Below are 25237 nucleotides of genomic sequence, written 5' to 3' on the forward strand. Positions count from 1 at the left end.
GATCTCCCATGTCCTTCGGCGCCGATCCGAAGACCTGGAACGAGTCTCCTTCGAATGACACCGAGATTCTCTACGGCGCCGGGAGTCTCGATGACGCCGATGTCTTGGAGAAGAAGACTTCTTGTGATGCTTCTCCTTCGATTTTGCCATAAACAGCTTCGCCTCACGTTCCTTGAGGGCCTTTGGATTCATGTGCTGGCATGAATCACAAGTCGAGACGTCGTGGTCGGAGCTCAAACACCAAAGGCAATCGGAATGAGGATCCGTCACCGACATCTTGCCTCCACACTCACGACAAGGCTTAAATCCAGACTTTCTCTGCGACATTATTACCACAGCGAAAGACTATGCAGCAAAAATACACTGTAACCACAAAAGTAACAGTTGCTCCCTCGAAGATAACCGTTTCGAATGCACGGAAAAAAGGGAACTGACGTCCGCACGTCGTCGAGGACCTCTTATTGCCTGTATGACGTCAGACGGTGTCGTGTGGGCTAGAGTGACGTCCTCGTCGACGTGCAGAGACTAGTAAGAAGATTTCCGTCGAATGCTGGCGCCATGGGAGTATTCATTAGGTGAGGAATCCACAGGTAGTTGTATCCATCAGAAGTAGCAAGCAGTTTTGCCCATTCTGTGTCTATGGGAAAATGTGTTCGTACATATGGCCCAAAGTTTCTTAACATAAGTATAACTATAACTGCTGGATTACTATGGTTTTGTGTGGATAAAGCATGAACCTAACTATAATGTCCCTGTAACCTTTGTTTTTTTCAGTGAAAAAAAATATATATTAACCCAAAATAAAGCTAGCTCCCAAACGATTCCTTAAAGCAACATACTACAGTGAAAACTGGTGGTCCAGTAGCTACTAACCTGATATAATATTCACAATGGCTAAATGATTGCAAATACTAGAGAATGCCTGAAAAAACACCACGACTGTGCAACTACTGCACAAACAGACATTTTTGTTACAGTTCACAAATGTTTATATTATGCATCATAAAAAAGAAGCACAACAAATAAAAACACAGTGGCAATCTAAATACAGTGCAACAAGATACATTCCTGTGGAGTGTAAAGTGACTCACAGTAGAAGAAACGGATTAACTAATTTTTGGATGATAAGTCAATTACATGGTCTATTGTTAAATGGAGCTGTCGCTTGATCTAGGTGCCCTAAAGGCTCGTGGTTACTGGCTCATTATTCTGGGGACCAATCATGGGTACAGGGAAGGACAGATTACAGTCTGACACACAATCAATTGTGGGCAAACACAAAGAGCTTTCAGTGGACCAAACAAATTCTTAATCCAGCAACCATCCATTCCAGCCAGATGCTTGGCATCCAAGCAAAGAGAAGAGTCAACAAAAACAAATACTACAGATCTTTGAGAGTGTTTCCCACAGGCAGAGTGGACAGTAAGCTCATTTATGCTGTGTAAGTAGTTTCTTGAGTAAATAGCATGCCATATCTAGCGTTGAGTAGACTGGGCTTCAAGACACTATGGGCCTGATTACAACTTTGGCGGAGGGAGTAAATCCGTCCCAAATGTGACGGATATCCCGCCCGCCGTATTACGAGATCCATAGGATATAATGGACTCGTAACATGGCGGGTGGGATGTCCGTCACATTTGGGACGGATTAACCCCCTCCGCCAAAGTTGTAATCAGGCCCTATATCTGCTTCTTTGCTCTTTAGACTGTCAGGGTGTCTCCACACAGGGAAGATCAGAGTCAGAAGGGAGGGTCAGCAGGGCCTTCAAGTTTGCTTCCAGATACAAGATAATTGGCAGCACTCAGCTGCATGTTATACATGCACAGTAAGAGAGTCTACACAGGTCTACGTCCAAAAAGGTTTTTCATAAGTTTAAGGGAAACATCAGCTTGCATTTCCAAGGTATGACAAATGGGCATATGCCCACTGCCAAACAGTTTGTGCATTCCTCAATGCTCAAAAATACAATAAACCTGGTTGGGGCAGAGTTTCTATTGTCAGGCTGGTATGTGGGAACGGTACCCCTGCCATCTTCAAGTAATATCTGTGGTGGTCACTGCTGATGTGAAGCTGGCCAGGTGCAACCTCCAAGGGTTTGCTCGTGAACAACTTGGGGCACTTCACAGAGCCTTGTCAAAGAAACATAATAATGCAGAGGAAGGGGTGGTGGATTTGGTCATCCTCATTGTCCTGCATGGTAATCATTCATAATCTAACTTGCAAATGCCAGTATAAAGAAATGTTCATGATGAGCTAACTGTACCCTTAACAACAGGTGTACCACTGGTGATAGTAAACTGTTTCAGATGCATACTCGTTCTAGGTTTCCAATTCTGTGTTGCAAAAACAATACACAATGTTTGTAAATACGTGCAAGCACAGAAAAATAAAACACAAAGAAGACCCATCTATCCGGAGCCCGTGTTCTTATTTTACACTGGGAGGGCAGTAAACCTCAGCAGGGGATGTGGCTACCGCACCCCTAAGCTAGGAATGATGATACCATCTAGAATTTGGGGATCTTAGGTCGTGTTCTTTCACACAAAAATATAGGCTTTATGAGGGTACATCAAAAACTTTCTTCTGTTTGTTAAACCAGTCACACTGTACAGGAATAAATATTTCCTTAGAACTGTTAACTGTTGTCTTGTAACGTATGAGATTAAAACGGAAAAGGGAATGCTCCCACAGATAGACAGGGGCATGTAGCATTTATGTAGAGCTTTTCTAATTCCACCTGCGCCTAGGGAGACAGTGGTAATCTAATTATTGAAGAAACCTTCCGGGTATAGCAATATTCCAGCAAACTGCTGTCCCGCATAGCAAGTGTCCTATCCATCTAAATCACTAAGGGCTTTTATTGAACACAACAACAGACTTCCCAATTTTCGATCTGGCTTTCGACTTTGGTAGAAATTTAGCCTGCAGTAGTTGTGGGAGTAAATGACCCATTACTGCATGATGAGGGATGAACTCTCACTGATTTGGTTCTAATGTAATTTGCCCAAAGCAGAGAGTTGACCACAAGGTATACCAATCTTTTGGTTACACTATGTAGGAATGTATGAGATGGCTCGAAGCTGGGCTGCTTCATTCTAGCATAGTGAACCCAACTGGATGCCTGACCACCTATAAATACTCCAAGAGCATTTACTTGCAGACTTCCTCAGGTTAACAGTTCCTCTCCCTCACTTTTTTTTTTTTTTTTTAAATATTCAAGTGTCTTTTCTCATAACTTCCTTGTTAATTTAGTGGTCTCCTTGCTTCTGTATGCAGACAATAACCAAATTCCACAACGCGTAGCTGATGAGGGAGCAAGATAAACAACTTCTAAGCATGCCACGTTTTTCATGATGCATGGACTAGCTAAAAGTAACCAACAGCATGACAAAGTAATTTTCCATTTCATTACACCCCTCTCTAGTCCAGCACTTTTTCCCAGACCAGCTGGGCCTTGACCAAAACCAGTCCTTCCTTGGAGTATTTGAACGAGGGGAACAATATTAAAACAGTACCTAAAACTGGGTATCATATCTTTGTATGTTGAATATCTCTTCCATTTTTCTTTTCCTCAAACCCCAAGCATGAATACTTATTTTTAACTAGCTAGAATACTGTAATGGAGGCTTACCTGGGCCTCCTATATATCTGCTTTTGTCAGACCAGCTAAATTACAAGACACCTCGCATTATGTTTAGTCTTGGAAAAAGAGGGCACACCAGACCAGTTCTGCAAGCCTTGAAGAGGCTGCCTTCTAAGGAACAAATTGTACACACCCATTTCGAAGGCAATTTACATACCTCAGTTCACATTCTTTGCTCCAACATTTCCAGGTCCATTGCACCTGGTGCAACCTTTAGACTTTTATAGAAAGGGATTGAGGTTTTACCTACATTAGAATGCTTCATCACATTTTGAGGTTTACCCCATAATGCTACAAAGCCTAGAGAAGAATGATCACTCAAGAAAACATAGTAAAAAAAAAAGCACAATACAAATATGAGGCAAATACTTTGAATATATCTTTTTATAGCACTGAGCTAACCACAAATATACATCATACATCTTATTTTATTCAAACGTCCTATGACAAAGAAAATAAGACCCAATAGTTCAGTTAATTTTGAGGCTTCACCAGATTGGATTTTGCCAACTAACTTTGCCATACTGGACCTTCAATCTAGATAACTGTCCACCTAAGTCTCCTAAATTATAAACTTTTTTTTTGCCTGTATGGAATTTCTTTTAGTAACTGCTGGGCCAAAGGACTAGACAGCTGTAAAATACACAAAGATGAAAAAAACAAGAGAAGGATGAAAATAGTGAAATCGGAAGGAATGTGAGTGATTATGTAACTGCTATTGTGGAAAGACAAAATAACATCATATCAAAGAAAAACATCACTGTAACTCATTGTGTGACTCTTTCTAAGCGTAATCACACCTGCCATTTTTTTTATGAGGTAACATTTTAGCCTCCAAAAGTTTTAGAGATTAAATATATGCTGTGTAGAATGGTGTACTCTAGTATTTCAGGTTAGACTTTGTTTAGTCTGAATTTCGAATGCGTGTTTACCATCTGTAAAAGGTAGAAAACTACTATCAATTTAATGGAATGCATCCATTGTTATTATCAGTAGTCAGTTAATTCAAGTATTTCCACTAATCTCTTAGTGCTACTTCTGTTGTATAGACAGTATTCATTTTTGTAATCCAGTATGCAATTGTACAGTTTTATATTTTCTACAGGCTACACCATTTGGGACCATCAAGGACATGAAAACATATGTCCTTTATGCAAGGCAGCATGTTAGCACTCAAACCCATTGTATGCTATACCTAAAAAATAAAAAGTAAAATGGACCCAAGCTTGCACCATTCATTTTGATAACATTTGTCATCTATTGTCAACTACAAATAATTTCTAAGTAACTAAAACAGGCTGAATTCAATCGCTTTCCCCTTACCTGCAGAAGGTAACTGGAATCCCGGGTATGTGGAAAGGATAGTCTTTTTTCCATGCTACTTTCTGCATATTCCAGCTGTAGGCTATACCTATCTTTTCTCTGCTCGTTCCTTCTTTCTTTCAGTTTTTTTTCTACAGATTCACTTTTCATAGCTTGGCGCTCATATCCTAAAGACGATGGTTTCAGGTCTGCAGAATATTCATTTAAAGTGCTTTTAAACTTGATTAAGTCAGCTTTAAGTGCCATAAGTGTATCACCATTATTTGCTTTCACCAATGAAGCTCGATCAACAGGTTTTGTTTTCAGACCATCTGAATTCTCAACAAACATAGACTGTTTTGATGAATCCCTCTGCACATGAAGGTCAGTGGTCACTCTGGATGCACTGCAGTCCTCATCAGAAGCCGCTTGACTATCCACATTAACTGGATTTGCAAGACTGCCCATATTAGGTGTGCTATAATGTTTAACATCCAATAGTCTTGTTGCCTGTTCCCTTTTCCTCAAGTTGGCTGTTCCTTCATCTCTCTGCTTAGTAGGTCTATTCAAACATTTTTCTGTAGCTGATAGTTTCAAATTTGAAGAATATTCAGTCAAATTGTCTTTAAATTTCAGCAGGTCAGCTTTAATTGCCATAAGTGAATCATCATTGTTTGCTTTTGCCTGTTCAAACGGTTTGTGCTTGTGTTCCTGTGACTTTTCAACCTCTTTATGCCTCATTGACAGTGCCTCCCGTAATCGTATGTTAGGGGATGCTCTAAAATCCTCACTGAAATGTGTTTTGATATCCACATCAACTGGATTTGTGGGCTTAGGTACAAGGTTGGCACTGTTACACCTCACATCTCTGGAGGTTTTGGATTGTACATTACTCAATACTGTAATTTCCTTATTACTGCATTCATTACCCAAACCTGCATATTTACCTGTAAACGGGCAAACTTGCTGCATTCGATCATATGGATCAACTAGTGTACCTCTTTCTTTTACTTTAGCACGACAGTCTTCTTCAGAAGAACCTGCTAGTGTGTTTTTTTCAAGAGAATGATAGTCAACCACTGTGTGTCTGTTTTCTTCAGCAAGGTATTTCAGATTAGGGCCAGGTCCTGGTGATTCTATCTCATCTTTCCATTTGTGGCTGGGATTCTCATTTCTAACACGCAGAGATTTTGACTTTTCTCTCACAAATGCCTTTTTGTTTTTGCATAAATGAGACAGTCGTCCCTTAGTACTGTTCACTTTAGAATTATTCGATGCATACTCAGCCATTAATGCATCAATATCCAAGACACCGGATCTATAACTTCGTGTCTCATCAGGGTTTTTCTGCACCACTTTCTCATCATGTTTTTGTATAGAGAGGGTGTCTGGTTCTTGATGTTTAGTTATTTTTTCTACCACATTAATGGTCATTTTTTCTTGCCTTGCTACTAATGAACAGTCAACATCGATTGCATTTTCTTTCATCCTACCTGTACTTTTATTACGATTTCTTTTCCTACGATCATCATCATCAAGATTTGAGTTTATATTTGACAAACCATGTTTGGAAAGACCTAGAACCTCTTCTTTTTCTTCCCTAGCAGACTTCCTAACTGAATAGGTTTCAGATGAAACATTATTATAAGGCAATGCCAAATTTGCAGAGGAATGGGGAAGATTAGAGTTGGACTTTATAGAATAAGTTTCTGTAAATGATGTATCGTGACCAAAACCTATTTTACTGAATTCACTTTTCAAGATCGCATAATCAGATTCTTTTTTAAAATCTGCCACGTTACCAGTCACAGCAAAATATCTTGCCTTTTGTTCAACAGTAGAATCCCTAAAATCTCTATGACTGTTAGGTTTACTTTGATGTAGCACATTTCCATCAACAAACTCTCTACTTTCTTTCCATTTTACTATTTCATGTTCTGCAGCAATGAGTGTATCAGCCACCCGACTTGTTGGGCTGAGCGTAGTAAACTCTGATATATCATCTTCGGGTGCAGACCTTCTTCTCCATCTCTCGGACATTTTCAGGTTTGAAACAGTACCATCAAGTTTTCTGTTTTTACTTCCCATTTTCAGTGCTTTTGATTTGTCCTCTGCGGCATCATTCGTGTTGACATTCACATCTTTGTTGTCACTGCCAATCTGATGATATTGCTTCAAGCCAAATACTCTGGATTCCCCATTATCAACAGCTATAAGCTCTGTTCTGGAATGATTATTGTTGAAGATATCAATAGTATTACTACTTTCAGACCCTGAAATCCAAGACTTTCGGGAAGAATCTCCAGGTGACTGATTTTCTGACTTATCTTTCAAGTCCAGATTTTCTACAGTTTCGACTTGCACTTCAACATTATTTGAAAATAAACACTCACAAGCTTGGAATCTCTCAGGGTTGTTGCTATTACCAGTATACTGACCAGTTTCATGGACTTTACTATTTTTTTTATTTTCAGATGCTGATGCTTTAATTTCCTCCTTTCTTGCTGACCTATGTGTTTTATATCCTTCTTTGAGATATGCTTTCTCAGACTTCTGCGCACCAGAGAGTGACTGCACCATCTTATACTTCGGCTCAAAGTTTGTATCAGTCTTTTCAGTAACAATAGGCTTCTTTACCATACTTTGTGCTACATCTTTAGCATTGGAAGTAGAGAGATACTCTTCAAACATATTTGTTTTATTATCTGAAGAACGTAAAGGTAGATCTGCAGCCAACATGTTCACATCTGTTCTGGATGTATGCTTATTATGAAAAGATGATTTTCGAGACCTCAGCGTTACAGCTTTATCCTCTGGCATCACCAAAATTGACTCACTCAGTGCCCTTTCACCAACAGTTTGAATGATTTCATATCTTGGTTCAACTCTTTGGCAATTATTTGTGTTTTCTTCGTAATGGGGTTTTTCTTCTGAAACAATTATGTGTCTGTAATCCCCTTCTCTTGAATACACTTTGGCCTCTGGCTCATTTTTTTCCATTATTTCTTTTTCCTGCTTAAATAAATCAAAAGCATCAGATTTTCTTACTGCAGTCCTATTCGTCATAAATACGGAGTCTTTTTTAAAATGTTCATCTGAAGTATTGTGCCATTCAACTTTGTGATCGAAAAGAGTAGCTCTAACCGTTTTTGAGCTTTCTCTCTCTGAGGAAACCATCTGTATTTGCATTTTCTCATTGAGGTTTGGTGCAGACACTGAGGGTTTGCTCCGAAAAGAAAGGCTTCTCCAGTTTTCAGAACCATTTTGCCTGGTCATCAGTCGTCCCTCTTTATCTGTTGTTGCAGCAGTCTGCGGTCTCATCCACTGAATCCCCTCAGCACAGCAGTCACCGAAACTCGTTTGATCAATATTTTGATCTTCTTTACTCTGAAAAAGCATAACCAGAAAAATATTAAATATTAACCTACAAGAGTTATACAACAATTGGTATTAGGTTTCATTATGCTTGATGACAGGGTCAGATTGGGATCACAATTCGGCCTGGGCACCAGAAGTATTTGCGTAATACGATAAGCTGTAGGTTCCTTAATGTTCTTTATTTTAAATACATGCCCACAGTTCATGTAGCGTCCTCCTCTCCAAGCGTCCTGGCCGCAACTGACACACCAGTCACTGCCAGAACACTACGAGCATCAGACCATTCTACCGCTCATGTTCTATATTCCTTTAGTTCCACCCATTACATCTTCTTCCCCCTTACAACAATAAAAGGAAATAACTTCCCTCTAATACATAACAAAGTCTTGAAACTTTATTAGTGCTCTAGTTTCTCTTAGTGAGTTAACACAATGCTAGAATGGCCAGTCTGCTGTGAATTCAATTATTTTTGAACATTTACATCCACACTATTCTGACTGGCAATTTTTGCTTGTGGTTGATACCAAGTTTGCCAATCACAACCACCTTCCATCTGCCTTTTACTTAATGCCTGCTTGCGTTGCTTAAATCTTAACTACTTGTCTTTTGTTCCACCAGCCTTTCCTGTCCAGTAGAACAATTTTTTTTTTAAGCTTTCAACACTCACACAGGAACAGAAAATTGTGAGACTCCGTTTTTAACTTTATTGTACGATTTTTTATCAAAACCCAATCTCCATCCTAGTAATCTTTACTATACCAGCAATGTTTCTTGTCAAAATGTTCTTTCATCTTGACTTGTGCGTGAAACCTCATCAATATTTCGCATTTCTTGCTCAACACCAGTTTTATTTCTTAACCAAGTGGGATTTAAGCTTGTGTGTACTCTGCGTCCTCTTAACAACATAAAAGGTGTCTCTTCGGTTGTACAATGTAGAGTGATATTATAATTCCACACTTTCTCTTTTAAGAACTCACTCACATCACATCTTGACACAAGCGCCGTTTGTATTCCTTCCTTCATAATCCTATTAGCTCTCTCCACTAATCCATTAGAGCTAGGTGAATACAAAGCAACTTGATAATGTGGGATGTCATGACTTTTAAAAAAAAGTTTTTCATCCGTTCTGAAACAAAATGAGTCCCGTTATCAGTTACAATCACTTTAAGTGAACCTTCTATTTTAAATACACTTTCCAAAAATGTGATGGCAGAATTTGTACTAGGAGCCTCGACAAACGAAAGATAAATCCATTTAGAGTGATAGTCAATTAAAACTATGTGATATCTCATGTCAGAAGGCAACAACACAAATGGTCCCGAGAAATCCAAACCTACCTTTTCCCAAGCACTTACAGGAAAAGGAACAGGTTGCAGAGGATGTTCATTCGTCTTCCAATGTTTATCTGACAATTGTCCTGATTGTTTAGTCTCAATCACTGATTTTACATTATTTTCCAAGGATGGCCACCAATAAAATTGTTTAATTCTTTTACATGTTTTAGACATTCCTGGATGTCCTTGGTGCGCTATCACAATCAATTCATGTCTTATAACTTCTGGTGGAATAAACACTTCTCCACGCATCACTATGCCATTAACTACTGATAACTCATCAGCTATTTTAAAATACTTCAAGACATTAGGTAAATATTTAACTTCAGGCCATCCTTGTGAAATATAATGTTTTACTTTTGATAAATTTGCATCAGAGCGACATGCTTCTACCCATTTCCTCTGTGCACCACTTTCTTCAATTGCATCTAAAATCACAATTACACATTCTGTATCATCTAATACTTCTGTATCATTTTTTTCTCCTGACATCCTAGATAAACAATCAGCTTGAAAATGTGTACTGCCAGATAAATGTTTATATCAAAATTGTAATCCTGAAGCTTGGATAATAACCTCATCAATCTAGAAGATACATTCCTACAAGTTTTACCACAAAGCATATACACCAAGGGTTTGTGATATGTATACAGATCAAATACACATCCCCATATGTATACCCTAAAGTTTTTAATTGAAAATAACAGCCACCAATGCTTCTCTTTCAATGGTACTATACAGTTTTTCTGATGGTTTAAGTGTCCAGGAGGTAAACCCAACCATTTGTTCATTATTATTGACACATTGACTCAAAACTGCACCCAAACCTGTTAAACTGGCATCAACAGTGATTATATATTTACACTCAGATTTATAAGGATGCAATGCAGGAGCTTCAATTATCAATGTCTTCACATCTTTAAATGTCTCTTCCAATTGTTCCGTCCATTCAAACTTCACTCCTTTTCTTAACAATATCCTCAATGGTTCTACTTTACTTGAGTACCCTTGTACAAACCTTGCATAATACTCAGCAAGGCCTAAAAATGATTTAAGACCCTCTCTGTCCTTTGGTGCTTTTGTTTCCTGTATGGCTGTTAACAAGGAAAATGTAGGTGTTATGCCATGTGTTGAAATCGCTTGACCTAAGTATTCTAGATCTCTTAAACCAAACCTACATTTAATTCATCTTACCGTCATTCCAACCTCAGACAATGTTTTTAGTACTTTCTCCAAAATTTGGATGTGTTCATGAACAATTTTTGCACAAATCAGAATTTCATCTTGATATGCCTGCACACCCTGCATGTCACCAAATAATTTGTCCATTAATTTCTGAAAAGTGCTAGCAGCTGATGCCACATCAGACAGAAGTCTGCAATACTAAATAGCTCCAAAAGGTGTTAAACATTGTGAGTTCCCTAGAAGTAGATGTTAAAGCAATTTGGTGATATGCAGAACGCAGATCTAACAATGAAAAGATTTCCGCCCCACCTAAGTTTGCCAACAACTCCTGAAATTTAGGTATGGGATGGCAATTCACAACAATGTTCTCATTTAGTATGCAGAAATCAGCATACAATCTGAGTTCGCCTGACTTTTTCTTAGCTACAACAATTGGAGAAACCCATTAAGAGGATTCAGTTGGTTTAATAATATTTTGAAAACACAAATCTTTTAACATTTTCTTCAAATACTCTCTTATACTAAGAGGTACATTCCATACTTTTTGAATAACTGGGTGCGCATCAGATTAAAGTCTAATGTGATGTTCGAATCCTTTAACGAGACCAATTTTTTCCTGGAAAACATTTTCAAATTTCTTACAAATAACCTCTACATCTTTAGAAATTGAGTTCACGCTTACTATTTGTTCTTTAATATGATCAATACTTATGTCATAATTGCCTGCTCTGATTGGGTGTTCAGAACCAGGAATTAAATATAAACCCATCTTGGCTCGGTCCTTCTATCCAACAATGTTTTTCCCTTTAATGGCAACATAGACTTTAGAATTTGTACTTTGTCCCAAACATTCTACATCATTCTCCATTTCTTTCTCACCAAATGCCTTTGGATTTATGTCAGTAGGCAATAATTGAGTTTTATTTTCGTACATCTCTAAAAATGTAGAATCTCGTAAAATGGTTATAGGAGACCCTGAATCAGCAATAACTTCTATTGTAGCATTATGAATTTTTGCATCCACCACTGGTCCTTTAATACTGTCAGTTTCAGTAACTGACTTGTATTCCACTGTTAGAAGTACATTTTCCCTGATTTCAAAACTATTATTCAATTCTACACTATTCACTTTAACATCAGTCTTTTTTACACACTACTTGAAAATGGCCAACTTGTTTCCATTACATACAACGCTTCGTTAGCGCTGGACAAATAGGATTGTTAGCAATAAGATTCTTGGATCCACATCTAAAACACTGCACAACATTTTTTTTCGTAAATTTCTTTCCTGTTTCCAGAAACATTGATGAAAACTAGAACCACTACATTTTGGGTGGACACGGTAGAATGAAATGGTCAAAAGGCCATAACTCCTGATCTGGCTATGTTTCCCACCTGGCCATTTTTAAAAACCTGCCTTACTGGTATTTTATTGTCCTGGTCGATAAGACAATAATGAAAATCACCTAAAGCTGGTATTTTCTCAACTGATAAACATGTACTTTACTTTTACTATTTGAAGTGAAAGTAGTATCAAATGTGGTCTAAAGCTGCTTTAATGATCTGTGACTGATAGTTAAACTAAAAAGGTGGAAAAGACAGGTTGAAAAGGTGTACATAAGTTTATTATTATATAAATAATCCTATTTCATTATTATTTTCAAGCCTTTTCAGACTCTTAAAACATGTGCAAACAAAAGGTCATATTTTTAATTGTAGTTTTATATAGCGCAAACTCGGTCCAAGGGCAGCAGAGCGATTATATGAGCACCAGTTACATTACAGAAGATCAAATTTATTTTTATTTTAGAATCACAGGGTGCTGGCCTGAGCCTGGAACCTATTTCTATAGTTCCAAATTTGGTAGCTCTAATCCTAACATCACATCCTTTCAGTTTTCCTCTCTGGGAACAGTGCCTCACAGCAAAGTATCTACAAACATGCACCCCCCCTCCATGAAAGGCTGAAAGACTCTTTAGCAGAGGTCCCAACAACAGGCCCTTAGGGAGAAAGCTTCCATTACTTTCTCCACTTCTCCGGCCAACTATAGCCTCAGGGCAATTTCCTGGCAGGGGAGGGTTAAGGAAAAGCACAGGGCTGCTGCTGCTGCTCCAGGAGGGCTGAGGTGATGACCTGTCCCCTAGCCAGGCCTCTGCACTTTCAACACCCGCCTCAGTTTAACAGCATAGCAGGGGAGTGGGACACTGCTTCTGGGAGTCTGTGCGTGCCACAGAGGGGCCAAGCTAAAGTCTACAGCGGTCAGAACAATACTGGCCTACTGACACTGTAGCTAGCTACCGCCTCAGAGCCTGCCTGCCTATAATGTTGGCCCCACACAATAGTGGCCTGGCAGGAAAGACAATAAGGCTCTGTGGGCCGGTTGACAGGGCTCCTAACAAAGATCGGCCCATAGAGGACTCGTAGGCACCAGCCCATCACCCGATTCCTGACAGCCTGGCTTCCCAATCCGAAAGCAGGCAGTGCAACAACATTGACACTATGAACGGGGGAATCCTTCCTTATATAATGTTCATAAGTTAAACCTTTTGTATTGTCTAACAAGACAATACATTAATGATATCTTCGTTTCAGACACCACAGCAAAGCCTCTACCTAAGTCTGCAATCTCTTGGAAGGAATAGCTCTTTCACATATTTTTTGTTGTTGAATTAATTGTGCTTCCTTAAGCTCATCTTTCCTGAATGACAACTGAATGGAAATAAAAAAAGAGAGCAAGGAGGCTGAAAGTCACCAAATCCATTAAGTGCTTTCTTCTAGTAATAAATGTTACCAACTACAAAAGGTGTATACAAATTCATGTTAAGAAAAAAACTCAACACCAAAACGGCCTATCACACGAACGTTTTGCTTGGTGTATCTGGTAAAGGGCTGGAAGGTTTTCTTCCAGACGGATACCCGAGACTGTCTTTTTTACCATGTTATGTCAAATGACGGAAAACAATCTACACACACACATATTTTACCATGTTATGTCAAATGACGGAAAGCAATCTACACACACACATATAATATATATAGACGGAAAACAATCTACATATATAATAATATGTGTGTGTGTAGATTGTTTTCCGTCATTTGACATAACATGGTAAAATATTATATGTGTGTGTAGATTGTTTTCCGTCATTTGACATAACATGGTAAAATATTATATGTGTGTGGATGTGTAGATTGTTTTCCGTCATTTGACATAACATGGTAAAAAAGACAGACTCGGGTATCCGTCTGGAAGAAAACCTTTCCAGCCCTTTACCAGATAAACCAAGCAAAACGTTCGTGTGAGAGAGACTCCAAAAATTCACTAACACACGATCAATGTAAGAATAAAAGAGGATATAGAATAATTATGCTTAACTCCACCTCGTCTTACCTTGAGTAGCTTTAAGTGCAAGTTGATACACCCTTTTAACACAACATTAGTGGAAACATGATTGCCTTGAACCATCAACAATTTCTCTCATCTCTGAACTGTTTTGTCTGGTGTCGAAAGATCCAGAGAAATGTGCATAAAATGAAACTAGTAAACTCATCGGCTCACTTCCGTAACAATTGTCACAAAGACGTTAATCACCAGGTAATGGTACAAATATGCATAACTGCTGAGCTGGTATTTATTGAAGCTATTAGTGCCAACGAAAATACATTTAATTTAAAATGTTACGAAATGAATGATCCTGAGTCACATGCATCAATGCTTGTTTTTAGCACAGTTTATGATACATTCTATCTTGAACTAAAAGTTAATTGGACAGTAGTATTCGTTGTTAACTGAGGATCGTCTGGCCTATTAGCATTGCACAGCATCCCTCTATTGACTCAATTGGTAAGAACCTTTAATCTCCCAACAGAAAATTATTTGTTGGTTGTATTTTTTAACAGGAAAGCTGGGCACAATGTATTCGCATCCCAACATCTTTTGAAACAGCAACTCTGACCTTCTTCTTGATGGTTTCAAGTCAACATTATTTATTGATATCAGAGTATAGCAAACGTCTGCATAACAGTATGCTACCCTGTTTACCATGCATTTAGACCAATGCAGCAACATTGATTTCAGAAGGCAAATATCAACATTTCTCTCCTGTTTTCAAGTAGGTCAACTGATTACATGTTTCCACCTGCATACAAGTCTTGTTAATGAGAAGTGCACAAAGACTTTATGTTTCTGCACTGTCGATCTTTTAACAGTACTAAGCCATAAGAGGAGGCAGGGTGGTGAAGATGGCATAAAAATGACAACGGTAGCCTCTGCATGCGTAGAGTTGAAGAGATGACCTACTAAAACTTTGGAGGGGTCCAGCCACCAGTGCAAATATGGATGGACAGCCTAGAAGATCTGCACTTAAGCCAAAAGACTTCCTTTATGCAGGAAACACTATTTTCCCAGGCACCACAGAAAGCTATGGGCCATCTTTGGTGTAGCACCAATATGAGGAATGAGGCTAAGCTGAGGTAAAATATGCACTATGATACGTATTAAAGTCAGAAACACTGAAATTGTCTACTGACTAGCCACAATCTTCGGAAGGAGGCGAAAAGCCTTCATGGGGTTTATTCCTGAACCACACCTATTAAGGTTAGCTTCTGAGGCAGACTGAGGCGAGACTTTTAGGCATTGCCAGTGAAGCCCAAGTTAAGGAGGAAAGTCTTCTGGCACTGAGTACTCTGCTTTCGCCACACAGTCATCGAAGTATGGAAATACATGGGCTCGAGACAGTCAAAATGACGCTGCCACAACAAACACCACTTTTGTTAGAAGCGTGATACATTCATCAGTCTGTATGGTAAAACAAAGACCTATTAGCGCTGGGACATGCAAAGTAAATCTCTGGAAACATCTGTAGGTGGGGAGAATTGGTGGATGTAGGCAAGTGGAGGTACAGGGACACCAATAAATTCCCCGAAGTGAGGGCCAGCAGAACTTGGCCCATCTGCAGCATTTTCAACTTGTGCTGTTACATTAATAAATTCAAGAAGAAAACAGATGATGGGCATCACCAACCTGCCAACCTTCTTGGGAACCAGGAAGTAAAGGGAATAAATACTTGTGCCCCTTTCTTCCAGATTCACAACCTCTATTGCACCTTTGTTCAGTACAGTGAGGACTTCCACCTCAGAATCAAGGCATATGCTAGAGAAAACAACCTAGGGAAGGAAGGTCCATAGGACCGTCTGTGGGGGGGAGGGAGGAACACCAGAAGGATTGCAGTATAGCACTCTTGGATTAGTTGGATCCACCAAGTTTGTCTCCCAGTTGGTGGAAAAGTGGAAGGCTTTCACCCCACCACTGAATGATGGTGGGTGGGTGTTCATTGAGGATTTGCGGCAAAGAACTGACCCAGGATGGTGGGGCCTGGAAATGCTACTGTGGTTGATGATAGCTTCCCTTACATCCATCCAGCTTGTCTTAGAAGGAGCATTACATCTGTTGAGGTGTTTGGCGTGACTGTGAATATTAGTGCTGCTGTGGCGGTTGTGCTCCGGACTACCGTTGAAATTTTCTATATAGGTAGTGGAATGCATCACGGGTGAGGACAGGCCCAGTGAGCAAGCCACAGCCCTGCTATTTGTGAAATAGTCCAATAAGGAGTCAGCCTTCTCTATGAAGGACTAGTATGGGTATGTCCAGGAGAGTGGTCCTAATACCTCCAGAGAAGCCTGTGGATCACAGCTAACAGTAGTGGTGGTGCAGATGGTCATCCCCACTGGACCAAACAACAGTGTCTGCGGACTCATGGCCTAACATAAGGATCTATTTAGGTGTTAAAATATCACTGACCAGATTATAAAAATCGCAAATTCAAGAGTTTAGTAGGTTAATAACTACGTTTTGTCAGTTTCCACAGGGCACAAATAAAGCGGATCTGAAGGGAAGTAGTCTGTCACCCAAACAGCAAGGTTACCAAAGGCAATGACATTATGACCTAGAGAGTCCAGGTTTATTCAACTCTCCATCTGAAGGTGGCTTGGGAAAGACATTTTTGTTCAGTTTTGAGGAAGAAGCTAGGATCACAAGACTTTCTGCTGGATGACATGACAAAATAAATTGTGGGTCATCCATTGTAAGTTTATGCCATCTGGCTATTTGTCTGGTGACTACTGAGCCTAAGAAGGGATATTCCTGAGCAGCCGAGATAAGTTCCAGAAGAAAATCATTAAACGGACGTAACTGAAGAAGATGTGCAATGAGGCTGTGCCCCTTGCAAAAGCAGAGGTGGGAAGTGTCGGGTCAGAACCTCCAAAGTCTGCAAGCAGCAGAATTAGGCTCACCATTGGGGAGTGGTCCACAGGATACAGGGGCATTCCTGAACAAATCCAACATCACTAGCCAGACAGTCACAACCTCTTCAGGGTTATCCAATACAGCCAGGAACAATGGTTTAATCTTTTTCAATGGGAGAGTTGTTTTCAGTGCATCAATTTGCAGCACTCACTAGCCTCAGCTCTGTGTTCAGAGACAGAACATCACATGGAATTTTCATGTGGGTCAGACATGGATTTAAATCTATGGCATCTAGACATTATCCAAATGCTAAGGAATGTCATTGATGAAGCATTAAGGAGCTCTGAATCAGTACAGAGGAAGAACAGTAAAACAGGGACTAATGACAGCGTGCCCAAAGTTGCAAACTGTATTACAATGGTTGCACACCCGGAGGGTGGACTGCTGGCTGAAGTCGTACGGCACAACCTGGAGGCAAGTCTGGTCCCTTGCAGGATATTCATAGGGTGGAGAATCTGAAGAAAAATGTATCCTTCAAAATTCACTGTAGGGGAGTGGGCATCACTGAATCAGTATGCCACAGCAGAGGCTGGTATCAATGATTTAGCAGGCAAGCAAATATCTCAGAGATAAAGGAAGGCTGTCTCTACCCGGTCAATAATACGCTTATGTATTCATAACCAAGAAATCCCCAGCATTACTGAAATAGCAGGCTTAACAAAAATAATGAATGCTAATGTTTCTAAATGTCTCGTAAGGCTTGTTAAAACAAACGATTTGGCTTGTGTTATGTGACTGGAAGTTAGTGAAGTATCAAGAACCACCCGTGGGACTTTGCTTGACAAGTAACAGATTTCCATGTGTTTCTAAAAACAGCATTGGCATTTTTTTTAGATGCAGAAAAACATTGTTTTACAACAATTATTAGGCTCATATACGTATGTGTGTTCACTCCGGCATACAGACTAAATTTCTTTAGATCAATACTTAACGGTACCGTAAGGGTCCATTAGAATAAACATGAAACATTTTAACTGTGTTGGAAAGTGGATTATTGGTAAGGGCAGGTAAGTACCTACAATTAGCAATAGGTCAATAACCCCCACTAGTTCCAGTCAGGTCTCAAATTAATCCCAGCTCAACCCTTGGTAGCTTGGCAATGAGCAGTTAGGCTTAACTTAGGTGACAGGTGTGTAAAGCATTTAAAAATCACAAAACAACAAATAAGTAAAACACAAAACAATAAAAATCTAACACCAATTTATACAAATAGATTATATTTGTTATCTTTAAAAGGAGACTAAAACGACAAAAATCCAATAAAGGGAACTGGAGATATAAATTTTTTAGGTTAAAGGTTTTTTAGTGCATAAAAATTTAAAGCGCCAATCTGGACATCTGGTCGCACTCGACCGGGTCAAAGTAAAAATCTGAGGATGACCGCGACGGTGCCCTGCTCGGCTACAGTAGCAGGAGGCCTCAGTCAAAGTTTTATCTTTGGACTTATGCCCTGATTACTACCCTGGCGGTCCTGCGGTGGAGGTCTCACCGCTGCAGGACCAGCAGAGAAGACGGCCATATTATGACCGTGGCGGTTTGGCCACTGCCAAACCGCCGCTTCTCCACCCGTCCAGCCGGGCTGGAGTTTCCCACCTTTAGCCCGGTGGGAGTCAAATAACCGCCAAGGTTATTTCGACTCAGGACACCACCAGCATTTTCCTGGCGGTCTCCATGCCACGAAAATGCTGGCAGAAAGGTATCCCTATGACCGGAACTTGTGTTCCTGTCACCGGGATACCCCCCCCCCCCCAAACACCTCTGTACCTATACTGGGGTCCCTTAACCTACATGCACTACCATATACTATGGACTTATAGGTAGGTTGATACAGCCAATTATAATAAGCCTAATTTCCAAAATCCATTTTACACAGAGCACTGGCCCTGGGACTGGTCAACAGCACCCAGGGCACAGCCAAGAGTCAGCTACCACTATTATCAATCTAAAACATTTGAGGGTGACCAGGGCAAAAGGGAGGACTTTCCTCCAAACTGTTGAAACCAAACTTAACTTTGACCAGTAGCTTTGCACAAGTCACCTTGTACTCTGGTGTATGAAAGAGCAAACTGCCAGCGACTATTCCACCATGAGTCACAAACTAATAACCATTGTGTCTCATGGGATTTTGACCCTTGGGTTAACATCTAAACCACTAGATTAGGCTTCTCTAACGAGTAGCTTGTGAGCTATTAGTAGTGCTTCAGCTGCCTGAAAATAGCTCTCATGTGTGGAGTCTAGGATACTAAATTAAAAGCATCTGCATGTGTGTGTATTTAAAACTGAAAAGTGTGCCTGTGAGATAAAAATGTGTGTATTTTCAGAACTCTTTAGTTGATGTTGGGAAAAATTGTTAAAATTTTAAAAAATGATTTAAAGCTGATATTTAAGAGATAAATCATGCAGCCCCAGGGAAATGTATCACGAATATTGTTTTTGTGTCTGGGGCATCGCAGCTATTGCTGGTATGTATTATCCATGATGCACCAAGATGACCACTGCTGGTAATCTTGCATATAGTGGCCACTAATGTAATTATGATTGATGTGGTCAACATTACAACTCAAATATTATTGGTAGCTTCGGATGATTTTTAATGAGTATAAGTAGCTCCTATTACATAAAAGGTTGGAGGCCCCTGCACTAGATTGTCTATGCCCCCCAACACACACACACTGTTCCAAACTGTAGCGACAAACTTGTTTAGTACATTCTTGGTTCCCATTTCATGTGGGGCATTCATCTAATTTGGGCTCTAGTTAAGTGTGTCTCTCCCACTGGAGGCACCATATCTGGTACTTGATCTTGCAGCTATTTCTGCATATGACCATTTTATTACATCTTAGTGCTTTTCTGTTGAAGAGTCACCATTACTGTCCAAACTGGCACAGAAGTAGGCATATTACATACTGTTGTCCACAACTGGAGCATCAGGATAGTTAACGGTGTGTAAGAACTGCCACAGATCCAGACCGCACGTTTCAGTCAAGTTCTTAAAAGACCACAGTTGACCGTCACCTGCCAAATCTCCCCACATTTCCAATCCCGCCTATGACCAAAAGAAATATAGGGACCTCAGTTTTATAAATTTAGGTAGCGACCATATGGCTAATTCATGTGCGTAGCGAACAGTCATTTGTGCATGTATAATCTCCAGCGCCATTTAGCCACTATCAAGAGCATACTGTTTGGCTTTCTGGGCAACAGAAAGTCCAAAAGCCAATCCAATAGATGATGTCCCCCTGAATCTGCCATCATGTTCTCTCACTCAGACTTATTCCCAACTCCCAGACATCTCATCGACCGTTGCAATTGTGCTACAGCATAACAGAGTACATAGTTAGGTACCCCTCACCCTCACCCCCTGAGGGGCATATAATTCAGTCAACACAACTAGGTATGCCAGTTTCCCATATCAAGGATGACAATAGTGTCTACAGTTTCTGAAAGAAAGATTTATTTCAAATTATTGGTAGGGTCACAGAAAAATACAATAACCCAGGCAAGATCAACAACTTTGAAATTGCCACTCTGCCCAAAGGTGACAAAAGAAGCAGATACCAAAAATGAAATGTTTGCTGGGTAGATGAGATAACCTTTTCCAGGCCAACCTCAAGGAAATTGTTCTCTGTATGGTAAATGTTAACTCCCAAATATTTTATAACACTTACTTTTGATGGGAGTGTAGTGAGGGCTAGTTCCAGAGTTCACTCCTCAGTTAGTCTGACCAAGGGAAAGAGGCAAGACTTGCCCCAGTTTATTTTGAGTTGTGAAAGTTGGCAGATTAAGTGAGTAACTATCAATTGTGGGACTCTGTTGGTATCAACCTGGAAATATATGAATGCATCATTAATGTGTCATCAGCATAGATGCAAGGTCGCTCAAAACGAGGTCACAAAATGCGGTGCGACTCCTCTGCAACTCGCTATTTGGAATAGCAATTCTTTCTGGAATTTCGTTTTGAGAGTCGGAAATAGCAATTCGCATAGTCTCACAATTTTTTTCCTACCTACATCTGGCCCTTGGTTCCTACCTACAATGACAGAGTGGTCGAGGTTTCCAGAAACTTCAGACATTATCAAACAAAATTCCCAGACAAGTCTTAGGTCATTCTTGTTCAGAGATAGCTATTATTTTTTTATTTCAAGCACTCTTGACTTGCATTGGGTCCCTTCCTGAGGAAGGTAGTGAGGAGACTTCTACTGTGAAATGAGAAATGTAGCTAAACTTACAACCCTCATACTGGCATTCTTTATTCCTGTCCATAGGTTGATTTGCAGTCAGATCAGCATTGGCTAATATGTTGTAGGGCAGTTAATAACCAACAAAACAGTATGTGTTCCTTATAGAGATCCTGCCGATAGCAGCATCAGTTTCTTAGTCAGTCATAGCTTCTGGAAAGTTTTTAAGACTGGAATAGCCAAATTTTGACTTGTTTGCGAAAAGGCAAAAGAGAGTATTCCTAATTTTAAAGGGGTGGGAATTCCATAGTTTGGCAGCAGCTGCTGAGAAAGCTCTGTCCCCCCCCATTTCACTTTCTTAGACCTAGGAGAGTAAGCTAACCTAAGATCGGCTGATCTGAGGGTCCACCCAGGCAGGTACCACTTAATAGATGGAAGAGGTGAGTAAGGCCCATGTAAATAAAGGGCCTTATGAGCCAAGCACAATGTTTTGAAAGTAATGCGCTTCCTAATTGGTAGCCAACTGAGTACATTCAAACTCTCTTTGGCAGATGCAGATATGTCTAAACCCAGTACCAGACGCCCTCTTTGATTCTGAATAAGTTGTAACTTATTTAGTGATGCTTGATTGATGTTAAGATACAGAGCAGTACAGTAGTCCAGCCTCGATCCAATCAAGGCTAGAACTACCGTTACTCTAAGGTCCCGAGGTATGAAAGAGAGGATCTTCTTAAGCATCTTCTTAAGCATCTTAATAATCCAAATGCATGAATTGGTGATTTTATTAACCTGGGTATCGAAGGTTAAGGCAGAGTCGCAGACAATTCCAAGATTTTTAACTGCGGCAAAAGGGACTGATAATGTCCCACATGACTCAGGCCACCAGTTTGAATCCCAAATAGATGAATTGGCCCCAAAGATAATGACCTCGGTTTTGTCCCCATTCATCTTAAGACAGTTTCAGTATCCAGTTTTTTTACTTCTATTATACATGACTGAAATTGTTTAGCTATGTCCCGTGTCGTGACTTGAAAAAAAAATATATATAATTTGTGTGTCATCTCCTTAGGAGGACACCTGAAATCGAAAAGAGCGCACCAGGTCTGCCAAAAGTGCGACATGCAAATTAAACAAAGTTAGGCTTGGAGAGGATCCTTATGGAACTCCACAGGGGAGCTGAAATGAAGCCTAACTATAATCACCACATTTTACTAATGGTGATTTATCCTGGAAGAAAGATGTAAGTATATTTAAGGCTGGTCCTCCCAGGCCAACCTGGGAGAGACGCTCAGTTAATCTAAGGGGCAAGATGCAGCCAAGAGATCCAGCAGGATTAGGATCGCACCCCCAACTGCCTCCACTTGTTTTCTGATTGAGTCAGTAGTTGCCAGCAGGGCAGTTTCCGTACTATGATGTTCCCGCAACCCGTGCTGGGATCTGTCTAGGCAGTCGATCTGTCAAGTACGAAGTAAGCTCTTGATTTAAGTGTTTCTCTAAAAGTTTTGCTAGTGTGGGTAAAAGAATGATTGGGCGCAGATTCTTAAGGTCTTCTGTGTCACCCCCGATTTTTTTTATGGGACCTGTTAGAAATGGGGTCTTTGGTTGCCAGTCAGGTTACTCCCGTCCAAGCAAGGACTCTCACTCTAGTCAGGGTAAAGGAGAATCACCCTCAGTTGACCTCGCTCACACCCTTGGTAGTTTGGCACAATCAAGCAGGCTTAACTTCAGAGTCTAGGTGTAAAGTATTTGTACCAACACACACAGTAACTCCGTGAAAACACTACAAAATGACACAGCACAGGTTTAGAATATTAGAAAATATTTATCCAAACAAAACAAGACCAGAATGACAAAAATCCAACATACACAGGTCAAGTTATTAATTTTAAAAGCAAAAGAGTCTTAAATCATTTAGTAAACAGTAAAAAAACACTTAGCGTTGAAAAGTACCTGGCTAGCGTCAAAATAACACGCATGGGCGAGTGTGCGTCGAAAAAGGTAAGCGGCACGTCAATTTCTCACCCACAAGCGAGAACGTGCGTCGTTTCTCCTTCTCTGGTTGGCGTGCGTCATTTTTCCTCCCTGCAGGGGAGCGATGCATTGATCCAGGCAGCACTCGGTCTGGGCAGGCATTGCGTTGTTTTTCCACGCTCAGCAAGGTTTGTGTTGAAAATCGTGCCACACGATATCAGCAAAACTGCGCTATGTGGGTTGCGACGTTATCAGCCTCCGTCAGCGGGTGTTGCGCGTCGTTCTTCCAACTACATGCGTTGATTTCCCAGCCACGATGTCGGTGGTGCGTCGTTTTTCAGCCGCGTCTCGGAAGGTGTGTCGATATCTTCTCCGCACGGCGGTCTGTGTGCGGATTTTCAGGCTTGGTCTGCCAGCTTCACCTGTCAAGGCCCCAGGAACTGGTTAGGGCAACAATTGGCAGGGCAAGAGTCTCAGTGGAGAGTCCAGGTGCTGGCAGGAGAAGTCTTTGAAGGCCCTGAGACTTCAGCAACAGGAGCCAAGCTCAGAACAAGCCCTTGGAGATTTCTTCACAAGCAGGAAGGCACACAAAGCCCAGTCTTTGTCCCCTGGCACAGGCAGAAGCCGCAACTGCACGATAGCTCCACAAAGCACAGTCTCAGGCAGGGCAGCACTTCTCAGCTTTTCTCCAGGGAGAGGTTCCTCTCAACGTCCAGAAGTGATCTAAAGTCTGTGACTTTGGTTGCCCTTGTTATACCCATTTTGGCCTTTGAAGTAGGCGTACTTCAAAGGAAAGTCTCTCTTGTTTGTGAAATCCTGCCTTGCCCAGGCCAGGCCCCAGATACACACCAGGGGGTTGGAGACTGCATTGTATAAGGGCAGACACAGCCCTTTTAGGTGCGAGTGATCACTCATCCCCTCCCTCCTAGCACAGATGGCTCATCAGGATATGCAGGCTACACTCCAGCTCCCTTTGTGTCACTATCTAGAGAGAGGCGCAAACAGCCCAACTGTCAAACTGACCGAGACAGGGAATCCACAAACAGGCAGAGTCACAGAATGGTTTAAGCAAGAAAATGCTCACTTTCTAAAAGTGGCATTTTCAAACACACAATCTTAAAATCAACTTTACTAAAAGATGTATTTTTAAATTGTGAGCTCTGAGACCCCAAACTCCACATGTCTATCTGCTCCCAAAGGGAATCAACACTTTAATCATATTTAAAGGTATCCCCCATGTTAACCTATGAGGGAGATAGGCCTTGCAACACTGAAAAACAAATTTAGCAGTATTTCACTGTCAGGACATATAAAACACATTACTATACGTCTTACCTTAACCATACATTGCACCCAGCCCATGGGGCTACCTAGGGCCTACCTTAGGGGTATCTTACATGTAAGAAAAAGGAAGTTTTAGGCCTGGCAAGTAGGTACACTTGCCAAGTCAAATTGGCAGTTTAAGACTGCACAGACACTGCAGCGGCAGGTCTGAGCCATGTTTACAGGGTTACTAATGTGGGTGGCACAACCAGTGCTGCAGGCCCACAGTAGCATTTGATTTACAGGCCCTGGGCACCTCTAGTGCACTGTACTAGGGACTTACCAGTAAATCAAATATGCCAGTCATGGAAAGTCAATTACATACACATTTTATACAGGAGCACTTGCACTTTGGCACTGGATAGCAGTGGTAAAGTGCCCAGAGTAACAAAAAACGCAAAAAACAGAGTCCAGCACACATCAACAACCTGGGAAACAGAGGCAAAAAGTTAGGGGAGACCATGCCAAGGATGAAAAGTCTAACAGGAACAATTATTGTTTCTTTACATTCAGATGGATACACACCCAGTTCAAGAACTTCTGCATACAGCTTCTCCAACAGTTTTAATACTGAGTCACTGACCCACTGTAGCACCCTAGGGGAGCAAGGGTCGGCTGG

The 25237-nt window shown here is 40.7% G+C and overlaps 1 protein-coding gene across 6 annotated transcripts in view; it reads right to left on the minus strand.

Moving 5' to 3' along the window:
- KIAA1671 (KIAA1671 ortholog) overlaps positions 1-25237 on the minus strand; it is a 650892-nt gene that overhangs the window by 444218 nt on the left and 181437 nt on the right. For 5 of the 6 annotated variants that reach the window (XM_069214707.1, XM_069214708.1, XM_069214709.1 and 2 more), the window contains one exon: positions 4967-8332. The exons of the other annotated variant lie outside the window; for it this stretch is intronic. In XM_069214707.1, coding sequence (XP_069070808.1) covers positions 4967-8332 — 3366 coding nt within the window. The remainder of the gene's footprint in view (positions 1-4966; positions 8333-25237) is intronic. 6 annotated transcript variants of the gene reach the window in all.

Source organism: Pleurodeles waltl, chromosome 11 (genome assembly GCF_031143425.1).
Source record: "Pleurodeles waltl isolate 20211129_DDA chromosome 11, aPleWal1.hap1.20221129, whole genome shotgun sequence".
NCBI classification, from domain to species: domain Eukaryota; kingdom Metazoa; phylum Chordata; class Amphibia; order Caudata; family Salamandridae; genus Pleurodeles; species Pleurodeles waltl.